The 26,372-nt window shown below is 41.6% G+C and overlaps 1 protein-coding gene across 1 annotated transcript; it reads right to left on the bottom strand.

The window, feature by feature from the left end:
- Window positions 1-4,088: 4,088 nt before the first annotated feature.
- TAX1BP3 (Tax1 binding protein 3) lies at window positions 4,089-26,278 on the bottom strand. The gene is made up of 4 exons (XM_063449363.1): window positions 26,119-26,278; window positions 16,217-16,336; window positions 15,913-15,990; window positions 4,089-6,588 (listed from the first exon to the last, which is right to left on the bottom strand). The coding sequence occupies exons 1-4, from the start codon at window positions 26,155-26,157 to the stop codon at window positions 6,451-6,453; spliced, it is 375 nt and encodes a 124-aa protein (XP_063305433.1). The 5' UTR covers window positions 26,158-26,278; the 3' UTR covers window positions 4,089-6,450.
- Between the last annotated feature and the right edge of the window lie 94 nt (window positions 26,279-26,372).

Here is a 26,372-nt window from a genome sequence, read left to right on the forward strand (position 1 = left end):
GGAATTATAGCTAATGCAGTGCATGCGCTGTGATTGCTATGGACGGAGAGCACAAGGACCGTTTGGTGGAGGTCACTTCTGCTCTCCTTTATAAATCAATGCCTCTGCATAGTCTATGCCCACAAATTAATGTAAAATAGAACAAAAAAAGGTTGCGCCTAAAATATACAGTAAAACATATAAGAGAGTGTATATAATAAATAATATAAAATAATACAATTTAATATTAAATATTAAATGAAATATAAATGGATAATTGGCAATAGTCCAAAGCACTTATCATAAGTCCATAATGGTAGATGCCATGTATAAGAACAGGGATCCTGAAGCGTAAAATGGGGTGTGTCTTCACAAAGGTGTCCTTGAAATCCAGTGAAGTAATATGTGAAGAAAAAAGCAAGAGGAACTCCAATGGCACAGTATATAGAAGAATAAAATAAAAGTAGTCTTACTCACACTTTTCAGAGCTAGAACCTAGCTCTGATATAACGCACGTGAAGTGGAATAATCCCCACTCAAGGATATGCGGAGTAATATTGATCAATATTACTCCGCATATCCTTGAGTGGGGATTATTCCACTTCACGTGCGTTATATCAGAGCTAGGTTCTAGCTCTGAAAAGTGTGAGTAAGACTACTTTTATTTTATTTACCATTTTATTCATCTATATACTGTGCCATTGGAGTTCCTCTTGTTTTTTTCTTCACATATTACTTCACTGGATTTCAAGGACACCTTTGTGAAGACACACCCCATTTTACGCCTCAGGATCCCTGTTCTTATACACGGCATCTACCATTATGGACTTATGATAAGTGCTTTGGACTATTGCCAATTATCCATTTATATTTCATTTAATATTTAATATTAAATTGTATTATTTTATATTATTTATTATATACACTCTTATATGTTTTACTGTATATTTTAGGCGCAACCTTTTTTTGTTCTATTTTACATCATTTCTTATCATTAGGGGATTATAGGGGACTCCCCTTTAAGGATTGCAGCCTTACTATTATTATTTTCTTGTGTGGCAATCTAGCGCTGATTTTTTTTCTCTTTCCATTATGCCCACGAATTGATTGACAGGTGGGAGAAAAAGCCTATTTTAAATAGGTTTTTTCTCCCAAACTATAAATTTGCCATCAACACTTCTAGAGCAATGAAGAGCTGAAATGCCATGCACTTTAGAAATAGTTTAAATAATTTGGACCATGACAAGTGCCCTTTAATAATTTGATTTTTTTTTTAGTTTACCCAACATATTCCTATGATTGCAAGAATGTACATTAGATTTACCAATAAAATTAAGAGAACAAACAGATTTACAAGCAAGAGCAGATCTTTAATCAGCATAAACACATTGGAAAACAGTTTGACAAAGATTTTCCCCAATAATTTACAAAAAGGTTTAAAAATATTTGGCACCCAGAACAGAAATCTTGGACAGAAAGCCACAGCGCTATCTTCGTGATATGAGGTTTCATGCTTCCTGTGAGATTTGTGCTGCGTGAACAGATTACAAAAAGCACCACTTTAAACCAATACCCTAGACCTGCCATCTTAAATTTGAACAGCAAGGCACCGATCTAAGCTTGTGTGTTGGCTGCAATGCCCACTTTGGATATTGGACCTGCAACTGCTAGAGGGCGCTGTAACCCATCCGTTCTTTAACAGCAACCAGAGAATCTAAATTTACAGCTCGCAAAACTCTATAAACATGTAATGACTTGCCTTATGGCTGGCGAGTCATCAAGGGAAATGTAGTTCAGAAAAGTTGGAGTGCCAAAGTTGATCACCACTTTTTTTTTCCTTTTGTATATGGCCACATCCACAAGCAAAATTACTAATATTCCACAGGAGGCACTTGGACTTGCAGAAAGCAGTCTCGTTCGTTATTCCCTTCTTACATCTAGATGTGAATAGGCATCATAATATAGCAGGACTAAGACTATTAAAGATACAGTCAATATTAAGATACACTACATCTATTCTATCCTGAAGACGAATACAAGAACTAGCATGGTTTTTAACTATCTTGTGCCCTTTTCAATTGAATAATACATATGTGATTAAGCTCAGTTTACAAACAGTACCCAGTATTTAGTCTTGGTGTGTCAGAGGATGTGTGAAACACATACATATAAAAAAATGTACCCCCATCTTTTATTTTTACATTTAAAAAAAAAAAATATGTGCAATTCCCTTGTTAATTTCTCATAACTCCCTAATCTTATTTACATCCTAGTTATTCTCACACCTGTCGCTAAACTAACACAGTGGCAGAAAGGTAACGAAGCATCCGAATTTAAATAATTACCTTCTGAATGCTCACTGTTCATTTCTGACAGTTCCCTACCAAAATAAACATTGTAAAATATAAGCTTTTGGATCCTTCCGTTTCATGTTGGTGCCAATTGCATAAATTCTGTTATTGACCGTTCTAACTTTTCCTCTCAGAGGAAGTTGAAATACAAAATAACTGCTGTAAGGCATCCAAATTAACTGTACGTCTTCACGTATTTTATAGATCAGTGGTTTCCAATCCATGCCTCAGGGCACACTAATAGTCTGGGTTATGCTAGTATGCCCAATGGAACAAAAAAGAGAAATACCTACATCCTAGACCGTTTGTGTGCCTTGGGGACCGGGTTGAGAGAAATAAGAAGGGAAAGAATGGTTTTCAGTTAATCGGTGTTCTTCCATATAGAAATAGAGTTAAAAGGAAATCAAAGCCACCTCCAACCACCAGCAGATATTCCTGGTCATTACAATGCTATCTCAGGCGCACAAAAACAAACTGGCAGTTGTATATAGTATAACACAGGATTAAAATACACTATTGCTTGCATGCAATCAAATCAGGATACATAGTAACAAAACACAAGTGAAAGTGAATAAATCAAGTGATTATTGGTGAATTAAAGCATTAGAGTGCAAAATGTATCATCCGTAAAAAGTAGCTTTCACAAACACTACTTCACAGACTTTAGTGATGGCTACAACCTTGCCACTGAAGGCTGGCAGAGAATCATGGGAAATGTATTTCACGAACATCTGTCACATGACAAGATACACCATCACAGCTCTAGAGGAAAGTTTGAAGAAGTTAAATAATGTGACCAAACAATCCATCTGTACAAAGACCGAAAATAAACAATTTGTGAAATGTACAGAAGAGTGGTTAGCATAACTATTCTGTTTTTAGTTTAGAATACCCTACTGGGCTTTATTACTAAGTCCCCACCCCCCACACCACTTATAGACCTAAATTTAAAAAGTTAAACTTATATGGAAATCAGCGCTGCCTAACATGCCCTGTCTGAGGTGCGTGATCGCGGTTTGATCAAGTGCGCAATAGTGGTCCTATCAAATGCCTGCTTTAGGTCAGGCAGGGGAAGGACAGTTTGGACAAGGAAGGGGATTTTAAAAAAAAAATTATGAACAGGCAATGCAGGGAGGCGGGATGGAATGCTGGAAGGCACACTGTCTGCAATGGAATATCTCCTTAAATCTGTGGTCAGTACGTTGACGACTGATGTTAATTTTCCAGGCTGCCTAAGTCACATGTGCCCAGGATGCAACTAGCCCCCAGTGCAAATTTCAGAAACGCTGCACATACAGATTCCCATCACCATAACCATTTCTAAAAACAGAAATGGTCATTGTGGTTGGAGTAACACTTTAAGCATAAATTGCAGCACAAGCTATGCCATCACAGATAACCAAAGCATTTTTAGTTATACCACTGTATTACATACATCTTAGTATAATCCAGCAGCAGAGGGCTCCATGGATTTGTCTGATCCACCTCTACATCAGGCATGAGAAATGGACTCACAGTTATCTGGACAGCTACTCCCAGCATACTAGACTATGGATGATGTGAAAGCTGTAGTGTCTTTGGCCAACCTTCATTAAAAAAGTCATACCAAAGCGAACACAGATCAGGATCGGTTTGCAGGTTTTTCTGTTGTTGTTTTACCAGCAACAAAGAGGGACCCCACACCCCCTCCAAATAAAAAAAACAAAAAAAACAACTAGAAGAATGAGAAAGTAATTTACTCACATGCATATGCAAATGAGGAGAAAATATACATATATTTTTCCAGTAGAAATCCAGTAGGACCCAGCAAATTGGCAGATTTAGAACAAAATAAAACCGGTTTAGTTCTTATAAAAATACAAAACACAGGGCTTTCCATATTGGTTGGACCAAGTAGCAGAAGGTATGAAAAATAAACACCACCTCTTCAAATCTGTATACATATACATGTCTTATAGCAGCTGTGCTGTATCATCACAACCTGCTGGCTGGCACAATCTATGTTCATTATTAAAAACATCTGATGCACAATCAGCAAGGTCCACAAAGCATTCAATGAAAAGGATTTAGCACAATCTGATTGTATCAGGAACATCTAAGTGGTAGTGCACATACAGTGTTACAAGTAGGCACTTACAGTTTGTTACAAAAACATTCACAATACAAAGCTCGCCCATCAAGCTACACACGCCCGCAGTAAAGTTTTGGTTGTTAATATTTACAAATCACAAGAGAAAAATAGTAAGGCTAAAAAAAAATACAAATACAATCAGGTTACTTGTATACCTTTTGAAATTAGTGTCTGCAGAAATACAACACAGGCCTGTAGAGCACAAAGAGACTCAATTAGCATTTAGCCTAGCAACCATTTTACATTCTCCCAAATATTTGGTCCATTTAAAAATAAAAAATATCTTGTACACTCCCCTGGCTGTCAGACTAGTCATGTTACTTCCTGGTAATTTAGCTCAGTGGAGCTAAACACAAGAGAAAGGCAGTTGCTTAGAGCACCTGCCTTGCAAAGATGAATTGAATGAATGCATGCATGTTTTCATTGGGGTATATCAGTGATTTTAAGTGGAGTGTCCCATTAAGTAAATCATTTACTGAAAAGAATAGTAAATAGAACCAAATTGTAATATTTAGGTCACAATAGAGGATGTTTTGGCTAGGTTTTAAGAAAATACACTAATTGCCTGCTCAGTTTGCAAGTTAGATATAGATCTTGTGAGCTAAAAAGGTATAACTATTTAACATTCCATGGATTACACGGACTAAATCTTGGAATTTGCTTAGATTTTATAAATAATCTTTCGATCAATAATGATTGACCAGAGGGAGCAACTAAAAGTACAGGTGGTCTAATACTGTGAATAGGCTCTGCCAAGTCATAGATTTCCATGCAAAGTAAGCATTCCCTTTGTCAGGTCCCCAGTTCCTGAGACGGTCTCTCTCACAAGCTGGACTCGGATTTCTGGTTCTAAGCCCAGAACCATCAGCACTTTTGGTACTTTAGGTCTGATTTACAAACTAAAGTTGCAGGTCTTGGAAACAGGTGGAGAATATTAGTGCCTTAGTCGTCCCCCCTCCCCCCCCCCCCCCCATGCTGTCTGTTTGGTTTTTTTTATGTTTTGAGAAGTATATATTTTTTTCAAACTCTGCTGTAGTGTTTTTTTTAATGCTGCAGTCTGTCTTTGGTCTGTTGATCAATGCTACGGACACATCACATTTTTTTTTTTTTACTCTACTGAGCCATGAATGTGCGCTCTGGTAGCAAAAAAAATATGACCTGTGTAACTGAACAATGAAAAAGGCATTGGTTTTGCAATTTACCATATCCCAAAAATATTCCCAGATCTATTCATGACAACATCAATTTATGCTAAAGTTAACAATTCATAATGATTCTGATAAAATCTTAAAAGTGGTGCGGCTTTCATAGTGGAAATTACCGATTGTTTATTAAAACTAACCTCGCTCACTTCTATTTATGGAAATAACCACTGGTGCCAAGACTATCATTCACACTTTGATTGTTATGCAAATATATATGTTGGGTCTTAGCAAAATACATATATAAATATAACAAAGGACCACCAGAAATACAGCAGTCCATCTCACAAAGGAAGCCTTATTTCACTATATATCAAAAATATCTAAATTTAATAAACAGGGCAATGCGGACAAACATTGTTGCTTTTAACTGAAATGTTAAGCCTTGTTAATATGAGACCAAAGTGACAAAGCGGTTTTAGAGTAATTAGTGTGTGCAGAAAAAAACAAAAACAATCTTAGAATAGACTGCCCTTTGAAATTCTTCAGCAGCCAGGGATATCATTCTTTGAAACAAGGCTATCCAGGCAACACAAATGGCAAGCCTACTTTAGGTTAAGATATATTTGGAAATGTAGGCCAACAGCAGTAAAAGGAAGGCTGTTGCCCACTCTCAGGTTTGGAAGTCAGCAAGTCTGGTCGATCTCATCGCAAATCAGGCTCAACACAAGATGCATGCCAAGTTTGCTTAACTTCTCAAATATTTCAGGTCTTTGAAGGTCTTCCTTTAGGTAAAGTGGTGTCATAGTGTGAGATTTAGGTTGGCTCAGGTTGTCAAGCAAGATCCTCACTGTCTCATGGAGTGTCTCACTGCCTCTTGCAAAGACTTCCTTGTCACGAGGAGTCTGACAACTTCCTCATTTTTCTTGGTCAGTCGTTTTCGAGCTTGGTCATGTGTCACCATAGTCATGTCCCATCCATTTACCTGAAAGAAAAAGAAAAAAAAAATGAGCAAACCGATAAACCATCCTAATTCTTAATTACACATTTAAGAAACTTGTTCAATCTGCTTTTCTAAAGAAAACATGTGCAAGTTTAAAAACCCTATAATATATCGTATGAAGCTTATGTTTTCACTATCCTAAGTATATTTTGAAAGTTATGTTCTTGTTATGTCTTACTTAGATATTAATTCCATTCTCGTTTATTTTAAACTGTGTTTTTGTACATGAAAAGCCATTTCTTTGATGACAAAGTTATACACCTTCAGACATCAAAAATGATGAATACATAAAAAAAAAAAAAAAAAAAATTTCAGGATGGGTGGTGGAGAAAAAGAGTATTGATGGTTTGTGTATTCATGCTTGCACAAAGTTTCTGTTTTATCATTTTATGTGATACACATCCTTTATTTTAAATGTTATCACTTTTAAAAAAAATTGTTACGCATTAACAAGTCTTGCTTAGTTTACTTTCCCGGTTAAATTGAACTCTGGTAAATTTTTGTAAATTGGATTGAGAATCACTGCTCTGAAGCTTGCTTATTTAACCAAAAGCTAGAACGTTTTTTGTTGCTTTTATTTAAAGTATATATTGAAAGCACGTTATATTGGAGACCAGATTATGGTGGTTGGAACCTTAATGCACATACTAGGTGTTGTTGGAACCAAGATCATGCCATATTACACTATAGCACTCAGGATGCTAGAGATAGTAGGCTGAAGATGGTGGGTCTTTTTTCAAATCTCGAATAGCATGGTGCCCTTATTCTAACCAAACAACCAATATACAAGAAGAAAACAACAACAAAAAACAAAACAAGCATAACTACTATAAATGGATTGGGTAAGGAAGTATGTTCAGTCCACAAATATACCGTGGCAAGGGGAGATAACCCTGTTTAAATATCTAGCTTTAGTTTCTCCTATTTCATAATAAAGTTGAGAAATGGGTTTGTTATTCCAGAGCACACTGCATCATATTCAGAAATGCAGAGCACGGATGGCCCAATTTATGGGTTAGGGCTAATTTTCCTCTTGAAACAAGTGGCAGGCGAGTGATATTTAAAGGTAAACTTGCACCATTTGAGTTAAGTTGCATATCACAGGAGGAATCAGAATTCTGTGGCTGAAGATTACCAATCAGAAAATGTATATCAAGGAGTATTCAGACCTCTGCACACAGGGAATTTTTATCTTAAATATTTCATTTTTCTTTTAACAATTTTGAATATAACGATATATCCTTTAAATGATCATAGGAATGTTGTGTTTGTTTTTGTACAATTAAACGGAGCTATTAGAAAGATCTATTGTTTGCAGATTACTATTGCAGGAGTAGAATATGTATATATAGTTCGTTTTCATAGATTTTAATTTTTTTATGTGAAGGGTAATATTTACTTTGTTTTAATCCTGCTTGGAGAACATGTGGTTTTCTGTGACTGCTATTTGTTAATTTGTGCAGTTTAATGTTAACAATCTGCAGTTCTTGGAGCTGGGAAAAAACACACTGTGTGCTTCAAATGGAAATAGTCACAACAAATCCAAAGGAGGTAAGCTATTAAGCAAATGTACAGCTGTTACACTTCGCAGGCAATCCAAAGATCTTAAAGGAACATGTACCAAAACGCTTGTTATAATGTAGAACTTTATTATTATTATTTATATAGCGGCATCAGATGAGCTTACATTCTAGAGGGAGTGGGGTAAAGTGACTAAAAGTAGGGGTACGAAGTAGGTTATTAGAAAAGTATTCACTGACGGCTTAGTAGGTAATTTTTGATGGTTGCAGGAGAGAAGTCATGAGGGCGGGGGATAAAAACCTGCTAACAGTTTAATTAATATGCTTTCTTGAAGAAGTGAGTTTTCAATGATTCTTTGAATTAGTGGAGACTGGGTGAAAGTCTTACAGAGACGGGAAAGGAATTCCACAGAAGAGGTGCACCCCTGGAGAAATCTTGGAGGCTAGCATTAGAGGTGGGAGTAAGGACAGAGGATATATGTAGGTCTTTGGCAGAGCGTAGGGGCCTCAACGGGACATACTTTTATATTAGGGAGGATAGGTAGGTTGGAGCAGCATTATGTAGGGACTTGTAAGCAAGCACCATAATTTTAAATTGAGCCCTATATCTAACTGGAAGCCAATGCAGGGACTGACAGAGCGAGGAGGCGTGGGAGGTGCGAGCAGACAGGAAAATGAGCCTTCCCACCGCATTCATTATAGATTGCAGTGGTGCAATCTGGGAACACGTAAGACCACTGAGAAGGGTATTGCAGTAGTCAAGGCGAGAGAGAACCAGAGCATGGACCAGCACCTTAGCTGCATCCGGGGTTAAATAGGGGCGGATGCGCGCTATGTTTTTGAGATGGAAGCAACAGGATTTGGCAATTGATTGGACATGAGGGGTGAAGGAGAGGTTGGAGTCAAAAAGAAAACCCAAGTAGCGAGCCAGCGAGGTAGAGGTGATGGTAGCACCGTTGACTCGGAGACAGACAGACACGGGAGTAGTAACACTTGAGGGAGGAAAGACCAGAAGTTCTGTTTTGGATAGGTTGAGTTTAAGGAAGTGAGCCGCCATCCAGTTGGAAATCGAAGAGAGGCAGTCAGATACACGAGTCAAGATGGACAGAGAAAGATCAGGAGAGGACAAGTAGATTTGTCATCCGCATGGAAATGATAACGGAAGCCAAAGGAGCTGATGAGTTTACCAAGAGAGGCAGTTTAGATAGAGAACAGTAGGGGACCAAGGACAGAACCTTGGGTGATGCTGACAGAGTGGTTTGGGGGGGGGGGGGGGGAAGGCAGTCATAGAAAGAAACACTGAAAGAGCGCTGGGTGAGGAGCACCAGGAGAGAGTAGTATCCAGTAGACCAAAATTACGGAGAATGCAAAGAAGCTGTTGATGATCAACAGTGTCAAAGGCAGCAGAAAGATCAAGGAGAATTAGGATAGAGTAATGGCCACGAGATTTAGCAGCAATTGAATCGTTGGATACTTTGGTCACAGCCGTTTCGACAGAATGACCAGCGCGGAATCCAGACTGAAGGGGGTCAAGCAGAGAGTTGGATTCAAAAAAGTCAGTCAGTCTGGTGTACACAACTGTCTCGAGGATCTTGGAGGCATAGGGCAGTAGCTAGATAGGGCGGTAGTTGGATGGGGAGTTGGGGTCAAGGCTGGGATTTTTCAGAATTGGGGTTATTGTTCGTTAATGTAAATAGGCACAACATTCTAAGTAACATGTTCCCCTTGCCTGTATTTTTATGCACATAAGTACTGCCTATTACACACAGCCAATTGTGTTAAAGTGACACTCCAAAAATGTAACCACTTATGCTCCTTGCAGACATTATGGTGTAATGAGCTCTCTTTCCCAGTCTGCCTTCGTCCTAAATTACAGATATCAAAATGCCCAACCATTTCATCCAGTCATTATAGAAAAACAAAGTTTCTCCATAACCTGTACAGGATCTTGTACAGGATGCACACTATACAATTGCAAAGTAAAAGCTTCCTATGAAAGACCTTGCACATTAACCATGTGCTCTAATGGGCATATATATTCTCATTGAAGGAAAGGAAAAAGAACGAAAATAAAGTTACTCAGCAATGTAACAGAAGCTAAACGGAGTTTAATTTCAGTGTCCATAAATTAAAGCACATCAACTGAACTATATACGGTAATTAAAGATGGCTTTTCAGGTTAGAAAGGAGACCAATCCAATGTTGTGCCTCCAAAACTGTTACTAATATATCCAGTTATCAGCTCCTTATGCTGGAAAAAATGTGGACACAAAGGCATGTTTAGTCATACAATGTGTAATTATTTGGTTGTGAAATGTGGAAATTTGAGTTTTATTTAGTCCAATCCTTAACTGGATCTCAAGTCCCACACTGTGGAGATCGCCCTTCTGGACATTCCTCTCCCCCCATGATTTTTAGAGAAAAGGCATATCCTATGTCAACACATTTAAAATGTTGATAGCCAACACCTGGAAAAGTTAAGCAGTTCCTATTAAACTCCAAATATTGGATTACCTCTAGGCAAAAGGAATGTGTGGCCCTATATGAGACTGGCACTTTAAATAACGTTTTTAAAATGTGGAGATGATGGTTATTGGAACCTTAATGTACTTACTGGTTGTTGTTGGAACCTTAATGTACATACTAGCACATTTTTCCAGGTGGCAGAATCACACAGGCCCAATCCCCATTTCTGTGCATTGTATCAGAGACCTGTTCCTTCTTTATCTTGATCGTTTTTTTTTTGTGTTTTTTTTTTTTTTTTTTTAACAACTTCTTTTGCTTGTCCTTTTTATTTTCCTTATTTTGCAGTAGAATGTATTTTTACGGCTATGTTGAATAGCAAATTGAAGATGAGAGAATGTGTGAACCATTCTTAACTTTATTAAATATTTAATCATTTTAAAGGTTTTGCCAAAAATATTGAATTTGATCAAAGCAATAAGCTCATCCAAATATTTATTTAGAATACCTAAAATCCTACCACTGTACAGAGCCGTATTCTTCTGATGGGTAACCTGCTCTAGCTAGTGATAGTCATGAGCACCACCCAACTCACTAGACTATACATCCCCATAAACCTGATTTATAGGACCCCAAGCCATGCACGGACTACAGCTGAATAATCCCTACAGCTGAATACATCGCTGCAGAGGAGCAAGTCTTGTGCTTACACAAAGGACACTAAAAAATCAGAGTAAAATAAATGGCAATTTCAAATTTAAAATATGACGTCATTCTGGCCCGGCATTACTAAACTGTGTACGTGAGGGAGCAGGAAGGGAGACCTCCAGAGAGAAGATCCCCACTGGACCACAGGGAGAGGTCCCACACCAGCTCCCAAAGGAAGGGAGCAATCAGCAATAAATACAATGATGTGTATTTGATGAGTGTGTGCAAGAATGTGTGTGTGGGTCAGTCAGTGTCGTGATGTCCGCGGCTGGACTGTGGAGGACCTATAGGTGCACGGATGCACGCAACGCCACGCCACGTCACATTCTGATGTGACGTAGATGTGCTCTGCCTTCACAGGGTTTCAAGGAGTAGCGGAAGAATCCGTTTTGGCACAGTGTTCGGAAAGCTTCGCTTCATTGGGGATATACCAGTGGCCGGACTCCAGAGTTAGATACGGGCAGCGGCAATGTGAGTGGAGCGTGATTGTTGGAGGAGGGGGGAGGACTGCGATTTAGTAGAGATGGGGGGGGAACTGCGATTTAGTAGAGATGGGGGGGAACTGCGATTTAGTAGAGATGGGGGGGAAGTGCGATTTAGTAGAGGAGGGGGGGGAAGTGCGATTTAGTAGAGATGGGGGGGGGGGGAGTGCAATTTAGTAGAGATGGGGGGGGGGGAGTGCAATTTAGTAGATGAGGGGGGGAACTGCAATTTAGTAGATGAGGGGGGGGAACTGCAATTTAGTAGATGAGGGGGGGGAACTGCAATTTAGTAGATGAGGGGGGGGGAACTGCAATTTAGTAGATGAGGGGGGGGGAACTGCAATTTAGTAGATGAGGGGGGGGAACTGCAATTTAGTAGATGAGGGGGGGGAACTGCAATTTAGTAGATGAGGGGGGGGAACTGCAATTTAGTAGATGAGGGGGGGGAACTGCAATTTAGTAGATGAGGGGGGGAACTGCAATTTAGTAGATGAGGGGGGGAACTGCAATTTAGTAGATGAGGGGGGGAACTGCAATTTAGTAGATGGGGGGGGGAACTGCAATTTAGTAGATGGGGGGAACTGCGATTTAGTAGATGGGGGGAACTGCGATTTAGTAGATGGGGGGAAGTGCGATTTAGTAGAGGGGGGAAGTGCGATTTAGTAGAGGGGGGAAGTGCGATTTAGTAGAGGGGGGGGAAGTGCTATTTAGTAGAGGGGGGGGGAAGTGCGATTTAGTAGAGGGGGGGGAAGTGCGATTTAGTAGAGGGGGGGGAAGTGCGATTTAGTAGAGGGGGGGGAAGTGCGATTTAGTAGAGGGGGGGGAAGTGCGATTTAGTAGAGGGGGGGAAGTGCGATTTAGTAGAGGGGGGGAAGTGCGATTTAGTAGAGGGGGGAAGTGCGATTTAGTAGAGGGGGGGAAGTGCGATTTAGTAGAGGGGGGAAGTGCGATTTAGTAGAGGGGGGGAAGTGCGATTTAGTAGAGGGGGGGAAGTGCGATTTAGTAGAGGGGGGGAAGTGCGATTTAGTAGAGGGGGGGGAAGTGCGATTTAGTAGAGGGGGGGAAGTGCGATTTAGTAGAGGGGGGGAAGTGCGATTTAGTAGAGGGGGGGGAAGTGCGATTTAGTAGAGGGGGGGGAAGTGCGATTTAGTAGAGGGGGGGGAAGTGCGATTCAGTAGAGGGGGGGGAAGTGCGATTTAGTAGAGGGGGGGGAAGTGCGATTTAGTAGAGGGGGGGGAAGTGCGATTTAGTAGAGGGGGGGGAAGTGCGATTTAGTAGAGGGGGGAAGTGCAATTTAGTAGAGGGGGGGGAAGTGCGATTTAGTAGAGGGGGGGGAAGTGCGATTTAGTAGAGGGGGGGAAGTGCTATTTAGTAGAGGGGGGGGAAGTGCTATTTAGTAGAGGGGGGGAAGTGCTATTTAGTAGAGGGGGGGAGTGCGATTTAGTAGAGGGGGGAGTGCGATTTAGTAGAGGGGGGGAAGTGCGATTTAGTAGAGGGGGGAAGTGCGATTTAGTAGAGGGGGGAAGTGCGATTTAGTAGAGGGGGGGAAGTGCTATTTAGTAGAGGGGGGAAGTGCGATTTAGTAGAGGGGGGGACTGCAATTTAGTAGAGGGGGGAACTGCAATTTAGTAGAGGGGGGAACTGCGATTTAGTAGAGGAGGGGGGGGAACTGCGATCTAGTAGAGGAGGGGGGGAACTGCGATCTAGTAGAGGAGGGGGGGGAACTGCGATCTAGTAGAGGAGGGGGGGGAACTGCGATCTAGTAGAGGAGGGGGGGGAACTGCGATCTAGTAGAGGAGGGGGGGGAACTGCGATCTAGTAGAGGAGGGGGGGGAACTGCGATCTAGTAGAGGAGGGGGGGGAACTGCGATCTAGTAGAGGAGGGGGGGGAACTGCGATCTAGTAGAGGAGGGGGGGGAGACTGCGATTTAGTAGAGGGGGGGGGGGGAGACTGCGATTTAGTAGAGGAGGGGGGGAACTGCGATTTAGTAGAGGAGGGGGGGGGAACTGCGATTTAGTAGAGGGGGGGGGGGAACTGCGATTTAGTAGAGGAGGGGGGAACTGCGATTTAGTAGAGGGGGGGACAGCGATTTAGTAGAGGGGGGGACAGCGATTTAGTAGAGGGGGGGACAGCGATTTAGTAGAGGGGGGACAGCGATTTAGTAGAGGGGGGACTGCGATTTAGTAGAGGGGGGACTGCGATTTAGTAGAGGGGGACTGCGATTTAGTAGAGGGGGGACTGCGATTTAGTAGAGGGGGGACTGGTATTTAGTAGAGGGGGGACTGCGATTTAGTAGAGGGGGGACTGCGATTTAGTACAGGGGGGACTGCGATTTAGTAGGGGGGTGGGGGACTGCGATTTAGTAGAGGGGGGGACTGCGATTTAGTAGAGGGGGGGACTGCAATTTAGTAGAGGGGGGAACTGCAATTTAGTAGAGGGGGGAACTGCGATTTAGTAGAGGAGGGGGGGGAACTGCGATCTAGTAGAGGAGGGGGGGAACTGCGATCTAGTAGAGGAGGGGGGGGAACTGCGATCTAGTAGAGGGGGGGGGGAACTGCGATCTAGTAGAGGAGGGGGGGGAACTGCGATCTAGTAGAGGAGGGGGGGGAACTGCGATCTAGTAGAGGAGGGGGGGGAACTGCGATCTAGTAGAGGAGGGGGGGGAACTGCGATCTAGTAGAGGAGGGGGGGGAACTGCGATCTAGTAGAGGAGGGGGGGGAGACTGCGATTTAGTAGAGGGGGGGGGAGGAGACTGCGATTTAGTAGAGGAGGGGGGGAACTGCGATTTAGTAGAGGAGGGGGGGGGAACTGCGATTTAGTAGAGGAGGGGGGGAACTGCGATTTAGTAGAGGAGGGGGGAACTGCGATTTAGTAGAGGTGGGGACAGCGATTTAGTAGAGGGGGGGACAGCGATTTAGTAGAGGGGGGGACAGCGATTTAGTAGAGGGGGGACAGCGATTTAGTAGAGGGGGGACTGCGATTTAGTAGAGGGGGGACTGCGATTTAGTAGAGGGGGACTGCGATTTAGTAGAGGGGGGACTGCGATTTAGTAGAGGGGGGACTGCGATTTAGTAGAGGGGGGACTGCGATTTAGTACAGGGGGGACTGCGATTTAGTACAGGGGGGACTGCGATTTAGTAGGGGGGTGGGGGACTGCGATTTAGTAGAGGGGGGGACTGCGATTTAGTAGAGGGGGGGACTGCGATTTAGTAGAGGGGGGGACTGCGATTTAGTAGAGGGGGGGACTGCGATTTAGTAGAGGGGGGGACTGCGATTTAGTAGAGGGGGGGACTGCGATTTAGTAGAGGGGGGACTGCGATTTAGTAGAGGGGGGGACTGCGATTTAGTAGAGGGGGGGACTGCGATTTAGTAGAGGGGGGGACTGCGATTTAGTAGAGGGGGGGACTGCGATTTAGTAGAGGGGGGGACTGCGATTTAGTAGAGGGGGGGACTGCGATTTAGTAGAGGGGGGGACTGCGATTTAGTAGAGGGGGGGACTGCGATTTAGTAGAGGGGGGGACTGCGATTTAGTAGAGGGGGGGACTGCGATTTAGTAGAGGGGGGGACTGCGATTTAGTAGAGGGGGGACTGCGATTTAGTAGAGGGGGGGGACTGCGATTTAGTAGAGGGGGGGGACTGCGATTTAGTAGAGGGGGGGGACTGCGATTTAGTAGAGGGGGGGACTGCGATTTAGTAGAGGGGGGGACTGCGATTTAGTAGAGGGGGGGACTGCGATTTAGTAGAGGGGGGGGACTGCGATTTAGTAGAGGGGGGGGACTGCGATTTAGTAGAGGGGGGGGACTGCGATTTAGTAGAGGGGGGCAGGGATTTAGTAGAGGGGGGCAGGGATTTAGTAGAGGGGGGCAGGGATTTAGTAGAGGGGGGGCAGGGATTTAGTAGAGGAGGGTGCTTTTTTTTTATACTGTACTTTTCAAAATAAACCTACATTTCTATAAAAATTTATGTTTTTTTGCGGCCCACATAAACTGAAATCTATTCATTTGGCCCGTGCTAACCCTTGAGTTTGACATGCTTGACTTAGGAGCACTGGTAGCATGACATTAGCAGGAGAAGCCAGTTGCACGTTTTTATTTTTAAATGTCCTTTTCTATCCACTAGGTCTGTAGTTACCTGCATTATTTTGTCCCCCATTTGAAGTCCAGCCACCTCTGCAGGTCCTCCTTCGCTTACTCTCGTGACATAGATGCCCTGCAATACAAGGTAAATTATCAAACATTCATCTCAAACATAGTTTACAAAAAGGTTTATAGTATAACCTTAATTAACAGATGTAACTGATCATCCCAGATATTTAATAACCAGTGAATCACATCCCAGTATAAAATCAGTCTTCTAAATGCTTGAATTGTTATAATTATGTTCACTTTCTATTCTGAAAAGATTATTCTTTTAATATAGAACATCAAGGTCACACCTTATCTGTCTTGTCCTCTGAGAACGGGTTCTGGGCAGAATCTTGGTCAATGCCACCTCCGATGCTGAAACCAAGAATTAGGTTTTCCCCCTGGCGAAGTTTGTGGATTTCAACACGTTGCTAAAAAAAAAAAAAAAAAAAAATCAGGATACATATACTAAGTTTGAAATGTTATTTGTAATATACCAACTATTTCTCCACTCAAGGTAAAATAGAAAAAAAAAAAAATACCTCACTCTACACACAATGTAGCATATACAATTTTACTGGTCCCCTCTGTAGAAAGGGAGTTTCAATCTAGAGTATTTATTTTTCTATTAAGTCTCACCTATAAGTCACCTCCTTTGTAAGTAACAAATAATATTAATCGCCAATTGTTGCTTGGACAGTGATCTTTTTAAAACAGAAAAAAAAATGGAAATAAGGTGGGGTCTAGACTGCTTTCCCGAAAAGGGAAGGTGTATGAAGTAGCCGTCGGCCTCCATATATGGCTAGGAAGACTGAAGCACTGATGTGTATGAGATACAGAAAGGGAAGTGGACAATATTGTAAATTGCCCTAGATGCAGAAAAACTAAACTCTGCTAAAAAGTGGAAGCTCTGCACAGTAATGCTGGAATGCAAGAAAAGCTGATGAAAAAAAGCAATGATGAGGAGTGAAGAGCAGAGCATCGCTAGTACCTGCACGTGTCCATATAAGCACAATATTGGGCTAATCGTTAGATTCTTTACACTTGTATAAGTAATGATTAAACCAGCATTAAGCCCAATGCACTGTACAATTTTAGGACCAACTCTACTACTAAACTTTTAACGGACTTGTTTTGTCAGATCGATGCATGGATAAAATTGTGATGGAGACATGGAATGCCTAAATGTTTACCCAAGCTCTGGATACAGTGTAAAATTCCATACAATAAGAAAATAAAATCAAAGATAGGATACAGTTTTTCCCATATGAAATATGGATTTTAATTTATTTTTTTGTTTCTTTTTTTTTTTTAAATAAGAAAGGAAAAGTAAAGTTAACTGGCACAGACTTGGGAGTAAAACAACTGCTTGTCCCACTGCTCTATTTTACAGAAACTCCTATGGATCCGAGTGGATATATCCCCAAGCCTTTGTGAACTTTGGAAACTGGAATTTATTGCAATAACTCTATAGGCAATGCTGTGACATGCCCCAACTGGCTGGTCTGAGAGCAGGCAAGCAACCCAGCCTCTGTTATCACTGTGAATGTAATGTATCCAGGCAACAGCAGAGCAGCACTCCGTGTCAGCATGCAACATCAAAATGGCATGATCTATGAATTGGGGGGGATGGAAACCATCCACCGAGGATCTAGACAAGAATGTAGTGATTAGTGTCTCACTAAATTTGGAAGAACTGATAAAGGAAATGGATACGTTTTCAAATTTATTTTTTATTAGGGTTTAAAAGTTGCAATTCCCAGTTTAGCAAATAACTCCATAATATAACACACTATGCTACACATTTATATTTAGGGATTTATCTATAAATTGTAGTAAACTGAAGCAAGAATTCCAAAGCGTGGTCCAAGATAGTTGAATTGAAATCCATCTGTTTTCCAAACTGGGATAATCTGGCCGAAATTTAGCAATAAAAAAATAAATAAATCTAAAAGTAGAACTATTTGAATAAATCATGTTCGTTTCATCCCAAAAGCTGGCAGAGGATCATGGGAAAAGTATTCCAGAACATCTGCAGTGCCAAAGGTTAGCCATTTCTGGAATATATTAGCATACGTCTAAAATGTCACAAAGCTCCTTTATTCTTCTAGAAGATGAATATAAAAGGACTCTCGAGCTGTGGTGATAAGTACCATGACTTGGCTGAAGTGAGTGCTTGAATGCTATTTTTAGTTTGCCTATAGACTGAAGCCAGAAATATTTGGATAATAGATAAGGAAGGGCTCTCTGGATTAAGAGTTCTTAAAGTGGTGCATGGAATGTTACACATAGTGCAAAAAGAAGCAAGTTGGTGCAACAAATAAAAGGAAAACTAATTTATTCACACACAAACCTACACGTAGAATGGTCACTAGTGAGATTTGTGTACAAGCTCATAGTGGTTACCTATAGCTTGCCTGTGTCATTTATTTATTTATTTATTTAGCGTATTCTTAAACTTACATGTCCTACCATGCAAAGCATGTAAACTACTTTAACCTCTGCAGTGCCATGCAAAAGTTACATGGTTACATAGGCTGAAAAGAGACTTGTGTTGTCAAGTTTAGACGCACATGTTTTTTCTGTTGATCAAAAAGAATGCAAAAAAAAAACCATCAGTTTGAAGCACTTCCAATTTTGCATCAAACTAGGAAACAAATCATTCTTTGCCCCAGAATGCCAGTCAAATTTCTCCTTGGGTCAAGAAGCTATAGCCCACTAATTAGAAACAATATCCCTGTATATTAAGTTTTTTATCTAGTTGCAGTTTAAACATATGTACAGACTAAAATTAAACCACCTATTCAGGCAGATAATTCCACACCCTTTTTCTTGCTGTAAAACAAAACAAAACAAAAAAACACACAACCTTTCCTTTGCCTTAGACTAAATCTCCGTTTTCAAAGTCTAAATGAGTGACCTTGTGTCCTATGTCTAATCCTGTTTATGAATAACTTTCCAGCCAATGGTTTGTATTGACCCTGAATATATTTGTATAATTTTATCATTTCCCTCTGAGGCATCATTTTTCCAAACTAAAAAAGTTTAAATTAGTTTACATTTCTTCATAACTAAAATGTTCCATTCCTTTTATCATGGCACTTGTTCTAGTGTCATAATAACCTGATTTAGAACAGGTACCCAAAATTGCACAGCATATTCAAGGTGTGGTCTTACCATTAATTTATAAAGAAGCAAAACTATATTTTCATCCTGAGAACGAATGCCTCTTTTTATACATGGCAATACCTTACTGGCTTTAGCAACTGTCTATTGGCATTGCACACCATTTCCTAGTGTGAGGTCTATAACAATTCCCAAATTCTTCTTGTGTTGTTTTCTTTATTCACTACCGTTTAGGGTGTAAATTGCTTGTGCATTATTTTCCCTGAAGTGCTAAGCTTTCTATTTATCGACATTAAATTGTATCTGCCATTTGATGCCCAAGTCTATCTAAATCCCTATGCAGCAGAGCAATATCTTGCTCACATTGTTTTGTGCCATCTGCAAACACTGAAATATGGCTTTTAATGCCTAGTTCAAAATAATGTGTAAATATGGTAAATAGAAGCAGTCCTAAAACAGAACCCTGAGGGACATCACTTACCACTTTTGTTCGGCTTGAGAATTTACCATCAATGACAACTCCCTGTACTCTGTCTTTAAGCCAATGTTCTACCCAAGAACAAAGATTTTCATCTAGACCAATTTATTTTAGTTTGAGCACTAACCTATTGTGAGGAACCATATTGAATGCCTTGGCAAAAACCAAGTAGATCACATCCAATACAACACCCTGATCTATACTTCTTCGTACAAGACAATTCAGCTAGTTTGACATGGCCTATGTTTCATAAAACCATGCTTATGTTTGCCAATATTGCTCTTCCCAATTAATTTGTGAATATTATTCCTTAATAATCCTTCATACTTTCATTACTTTCCCAGCCACAGAAATTAAGTTCACAGGTCTATAATTTCTAGGCAAGTAATTCTGAAGGAATGCTTCAGCTGGCATGTACATTTTTCTGTAGATGCCCAAGAGCACTTAAGAGCAACCTCAAGTCAACCAAGTTGTCATGAGCAGTGGAGGTAAATGTGTGTGTACTTGGCCTATTGTATTATTAAAGAAACTGTAGGGTTAATAATACAAAGCCCCCTCAACCCTCCCGTCATCCCCCGCACAATTATAGGTGCCAGTGCATAGGGACCTACTAAATCACCTCTACCAATGTCAGCACAGAGGGGGAACCTAATGGGCATGAGCGGCGAGCACCGTGTGTGCATTAGGCTTTCCCCATAGGAAAGCATTGAAGGGTGAGAGGGTAGTATAGTGCTAGGAATACAACTTTATATTCCTAGCACAATAGTTTCCCTTTAATGGAGGTAAGGTAATAAACAACCATCAATTATGCTATATTACAGAATGCAAACATTACAAATAAATAGATTACAGATTTGGCATAACTCCCAATTGTTCTAAGTTTGGAAACCGTATCTTTACTTCTTTCCTCGCGTTCTCACTTATTCTGGAGACTTCAAATTTTACTGCTCTGGAAACTACTATACACGATCTTATAATCAACCTAACTTTATCATTGTTAATAAAACAAGATGGATAAAGTATCTATACCACTAGCCTCAACCCAAAACATGGCTGCAGGCAGTTGGATCAAAACTGAGGGTTAATCAAAGGACTTTACACTTTGTATTGGTAATATGCAAGCTCCAGGTTCATTTCTGTGTCTCCATGGATTTACCAAAGTCTGATTTATGCTCTGTATATAGGTTATAGTGCAAGGAGCTTCTCTCAGTCTTCCATCATCCTGATCCTTGTATAAAGAGAATAGCAAAAAAATCACAGCAGGTGTGCCGCCATCCCCTACTATGTAAAGGCAGCAGGGCCGTGGTGCCCTGGTTGTACGTCTTACGTGTCGATTGCATTCAGTTTCTACATGCACTAAATGAGAACGTCAAATACATAAACATCCTATGTACCAAGTACTCATCTTGTTTTACCTATTGTACGGTGCTGCAGATTATTTTGGCACTATAGCAATTATTTTAAGTAACTTGAATGGGTTCTCTCACAGCCCTCTGTGAGAGTGTGTGAACTGTAGCCGTGAGTAGCATTATCAATAAGAAATAAAAACTGTGCAAGCTAACAAAATCCAGTCTGGGGATACTTGTTACAAAAGTAGTTTTTATTCACATTGTTCACAAAACTACATATCCCATAAATCTGTGATCAGCATATGCCCTGCACTTCCACTTAAAACAATGGAAGAGCAATGGCTGACTGACAACCACTATATTTCCTGGTTCCTGTAGAAAAAAAAAACATTTTTTTCTGTCTGGTTTTTATGGAAACCTTATTGAATTTAATGCCAGGCAATAATTTAAAGGGGGGAAAAAAAAAATCACTCTTTGTAGATGTACCCCCAATGAAACATATGTATGGAAGTATGCATTTTTTATTGACCGTCTCTGGTCTGGAGCCTTTGCAGGTTCTTCCCTGTTTCCCCAGGCCAGACTTTTAGTCAGTGCCGGTGAAATGGGAAATGACCAAAGGCTGTTCACTGAAAAGACTGATTTCAAACTATGTGTGCGGCAAGCAACAGAATGCAGGGACCAGCCAGGGATACAGAAGTAAAATTAGCCCTGTGACAGTGGGCGTTTCTGATTTCAAATAGAATTCTGCACTTTTGCAAACTGCGATTAAAATGAGCATATACTGACAAAGCACTTCAGAAAGCTGAAGTGCTTTAAATGTGTGGAGTGTTCATTTAAATACTTTGATGGAAAGGTTAGAGCTTTATACGCAGATACATAAATTGACTGTATAGTAATGCCAAGAAAGTCTATTGAAGTACACTCCAAACACCATAACCACTACAATTGTTTGTAGTGATCATAGTGCAAGGAGTGCCATAGTGCCATCTCAAATACAAGAAGTCAAACTGTTTAGTAATGGTTTGACCCCTTATCAGCGGTCCATCAGTCTCTGCTCCCTATCTCCTCTCAGTTGGAAACTCTCAGCTCTGTGCGAAGACTGGCATTGCAGTCAATGAGGTGGCCCTGCCCTACAGAGCTTCGACCAAGAGAGCTTTAGGCAGAAGCCAACACTCTTACTTCAGCTTGACAGTAGGTGGGTAGCAGCCCAGCAGACCCCTGGTAAAAAGTCAAACCATTACTAAATGGTTTGACTATTTACATTAGAGGGGAGCGGAGTGCTCCTGTCACCATAACTACTACAGGTTCAGCTTTGAGTGACCCTTTAATGATAACATTGGTTTTGTCAAGAAGCATTAACTCCTTTGGACTCAATGACAATACATGCCCTTTTCACAGACCTAAAAGAAATACAAGCAAAGCCTAGATCAATGATTTGCCTTCAGCAACTCTATATCACCCACCTAATCAGAAGGACAGTCTACATCAGGTTACCCACAGGTGTAGGCAACCTTGAGCACGTTAGATATTATGGACTACATCTCCCCTGATGCTTTGCCAGCATTATGGCTGTAAGAACATTATAAGAAATGTAGTCCACAACATCTGGTGTACCGAATAACGCCTACACCAGGTTAGGGTTTCAATGGGTCAGACTAACAAAACTGACATGGGGTAAGCAGAATTTTAGTAGTACTGTGCCAAAATAAGAGTCCTTTGGCGTGCTAGTCCTATTTTTTTTTTTTTTTTAGACTGCAGTGTGTATGTTATCGTATTGTGCTTGTGGTATTTAGGTGTGCGGCAGTTACTTTGTAGGGTTGTATATGTGCATATGTGGGCTGTTCTACTGTATACATTCATGAGTAGTTTGTGGTATTGCGTATGATACATATGAATGTGGGCTGTGTATGGGGGCTGCTTGTGAAATTGTGTGTGGTTGATGTGTCATATTGTGTGTTTGGAGGTCTGTATGTGTGTGGGGCTGCATGTGAGAGGCTGCTTGTGAGGTTGTGTGTGTGTGTGTGTATTGTCAGTGGTGTGTGGGCTGTTTGTATTAAATATATGAGGGGGAGGCTTATTCTGCAGCTCTCTGTACATCTAGCAGTGTGGTCGGCTTCCCAGTGGGGAATGGGCAGGCCAGGAGCAGTGATAGCTGCTGCAGGCTGCTCTACTCCAGTTTATCTTCCCATTCACAGGTTTTCTGAGATCACTTCCTCCAAGTGATGCAATATATAAATTGAGGATTGCCCCTCACCCTCTGCAATCACTGCTCAATTTGAATGAGCAGATATCGATAGTCAGACCGGGACTTCTAGTAGGCCAGAGTTTGGTTCTAGTACCCTTGAGTGCCGTGCAAAGACACCTCAAGTACCATAGGTTGCTGACCCTTGATATAGACCTTTAATTGTTACTAACTGGATAGAGTAAACATTTTCCTTTGGCAGTTTCCCTTTAAAAGCTACATATCTGCTGTTTACTATAGCCATTTTCTATCTGTAGATAAAATCATATACACACAAAGGTGCGCTCAGGATTAGTAAGCCTTCCTTAAACATCACACCAATACAAAAAGGGAAGGGCAGTCTGTAGTGACCTTTGATCGCCTGACGTGTGTACAGCACAAACATAACTGCACAAACTAAAAAAAAAAAAGCTGATTCCATCAGCGTGATTAACATAGGCTGATCAGTATTGGCTTCTCTCTTGGGTAAGGAACCAAATACAGGTGCCCATGCAATTTAATTAGGTCCTCAAATTGCTGGAGCAAATGATATTCATTATGCCCCGCATAAGTGCTCATAATAAGTTGCAGGAAGTGAATGTCACTACAGCAGCCAATGAAGACCCCCTATGGCATTGACAAAAGTCTTACTACAACGTGTTTTGCAAAAACATTTTTATAACCATAATAAAAAACACGTGGCACTTAAAAAATGGGTACAGAGTTCATTTTACAGTGGAAGAATGGGTCACTGAGCTAGTGTCTTAATGCCATCTAGATTCCTGTAAAAAAATGTTCAATTAGCTCTGTCATCATTTGTTCTTTAGAGCATTTAATAAGGATACAATTTTTTAGGACGTGCTCATAGAGACTGCTTTGGAACTTCATTGAAATTACCACTCAGTCAAAAGACATCACGAGACCAAGTGGGGACTACTTTGTCTTATGATAAGGCCTCACGTTGATAAAACTTTTTTAAAAGGCAGAGCTTCAGCTGTCAAGTACTGTACTGTCAATTCCCGCAGTCATCGAGAGTGCCGCACTGGCATAGGCTACCGACAGAGAAAGATGATGCCAAAGCTGCAGTTGGAAACATTTGCAGGGGACTCAACCCCATGTCAATGCACTTCAAATGGCAAAATCACAACCAGGTTTTTTTTTTAATAAAATACACAAAGACCCCGAATATAGACGACACGCCGCTGCATATCATCGGAACATGACACATTGCACAGTGAAACAATCTCTGTATAAGTAGGGGCATAAGAAAAGATTTACACAGCATGGCAGCAGCCAAGTGAATAATACACATGAACCAGGTTCACTTAACTGCCATTCATTATAAGAAACTCCACAGGCAAAATACACAATAAAGCACATTAGAAGTAAGGTGTCAGAATACGAATGATTTATTTGACTGATCTACGAGCATAGCATGAAAATTATAATGAATAACAATTATCTATTGTACTAAAGAACACGTATCTTGAAATGACTATTTTAGAGATTTGCAGAACATGCTCAATAAGAACACTGATCAGTATAAAAAAAGAAAAAAAAATGCAATATCTTTGAGGACATTCTTAAGTAAAATACTAGTTTCCCCCAGGCATTTCAGCAAATATTTCATTCTTTTCTAAGAAAGACCTTACAAGCCACTGGCCTGGTTGACAGATTGAATCTATAGAACTTTTGCCTGGTTACGTTACACAAGTAATGGCCAACTAGCATTCCAGATGGTTTAAAAGTACTCTCTTGGGAGTCAGGTGGACACAGCAGGTCTGGAGGGATCACACTGCAGGTGTGGAGTGGGTCTGACAGTTCCGATGCCAGATGATAAGTGTATCTAAGGGGGGTTCCGATGGGGGGAGGGGTTTAGAATTCAGATGTCAGGTTCAGAGTGGATCTGTGTGTTTAAAGATGGTGGTGTGGAGTGGATGGAGTCAGTACAGATGACGGGTGTGGATTGTGTCCCGGGTGTATTGATAATTGACAGGTGTGGATTGAGTATAGGTGTAGAGACAGCAGGTGTGAAGTGGGATTGAGGTATCAGATGTGGAGTGGTTCAGGGGGTATAAATGAAAGGTGTGGAGTGGATATGGGGGTACAGAGGACAGGTGTGGTGTGTTTGAGAGTGTATATATAACGGTATGGATTGAGTGTCATAGTGAGGCTCACTGTGTCTTATAGGAGACTGTAGTTATTGGAGGCTCTGCATGGGGCTCTGTATAATACAAGGGGCTGTGTACTTATATAGGTGGCTGTGTCGTTATTGGAGGCTGTGCAGGGGGGGCTCACTGTATTATATGAGGCAGTGTACCTATTGGAGCGTGCATAGTTATATAGGGGACTGTGTATTATTTTAGGGGCTGTGTAGTTATATAGGGAGGGGCTGTGTAGTTATATAGGGAGGGGCTGTGTAGTTATATAGGGAGGGGCTGTGTAGTTATATAGGGAGGCTCTGCATAAGGGCTCATTGTGTAGTTATATAGGGGGGCTAACTGTAGTTGCACAGGGAGGCTCTGCAAAGGCACTCATTGTGTAGGTATATAGGGGGCTGTGTAGTGATCTAGGGAAGATGTGCAGGGAGCTTACTGTGTAGCTACAGGAGATGGGTGGGGGGATTCTCCATAGGAGGCTGTTTAGCTATAGGAGATGGGTGCAGTATTACTCGGAGCTAGCAGTGGGGATGCAGGATAGTGGTGGCAGTGGGGACGCAGGATGGTTGTGGCGGCAGTGGGGATGGTGGCAGTGGGGATGGTGGTGGTGGCAGTGGGGATGCTGGTGGCAGTGGGGATGCAGGACGGTTGTGGCGGCGGCAGTGGGGATGATGATGGCGGTGGTGGTAGTGGGGATGCGGGATAGTGGTGGCAGTGGGGATAGTGGTGATGGTGTGGGGAGGCGGGATGGTTGCAGTGTGGATAGTGGTGGCAGTGTGGATATTCCCGGTGAGGTTCCTGGTAAAGTTTGGGTGGGGTTGAAGGTTCGGTCACTCTGTGTTACTCCCTTCCCCCAGCCATAACCCATTCCCCAGCTCACCACCACCGCGGTGACCGGCTGTCCCGGGATGAAAGACATGGCTCCAGCCGCTCCGCTAACCCGAACACCCGCCGCACAGGACAAAGCCAGCTCGGGCCCCGGCCACGCCCCTCACCATAACACTAACAGCACAAACCACGCCCCTTCACAGCCACACCCACTTCTTAGGAGAGGAAAAAAATCTCTGAGCCCCACCCATAATCCGAAACACGCTCAGTCCCTCCTCCTCACTGCCCTACCCACTCAAACCACGC

Source organism: Pelobates fuscus, chromosome 1 (genome assembly GCF_036172605.1).
Source record: "Pelobates fuscus isolate aPelFus1 chromosome 1, aPelFus1.pri, whole genome shotgun sequence".
Classification (NCBI taxonomy): domain Eukaryota; kingdom Metazoa; phylum Chordata; class Amphibia; order Anura; family Pelobatidae; genus Pelobates; species Pelobates fuscus.

What these genes read in the sequence shown, in the direction of transcription:
- TAX1BP3 (XM_063449363.1), bottom strand. Translation starts at nt 26,157, where the DNA reads ATGTCTTTCATCCCGGGACAGCCGGTCACCGCGGTGGTG. An exon ending in AGCCGGTCACCGCGGTGGTG is followed by an intron (nt 16,337 to 26,118) that starts GTGAGCTGGGGA and finishes TTTTTTTTTTAG; the next exon opens with CAACGTGTTGAAATCCACAA. An exon ending in TGGGGGACAAAATAATGCAG is followed by an intron (nt 6,589 to 15,912) that starts GTAACTACAGAC and finishes TTTTTCTTTCAG; the next exon opens with GTAAATGGATGGGACATGAC.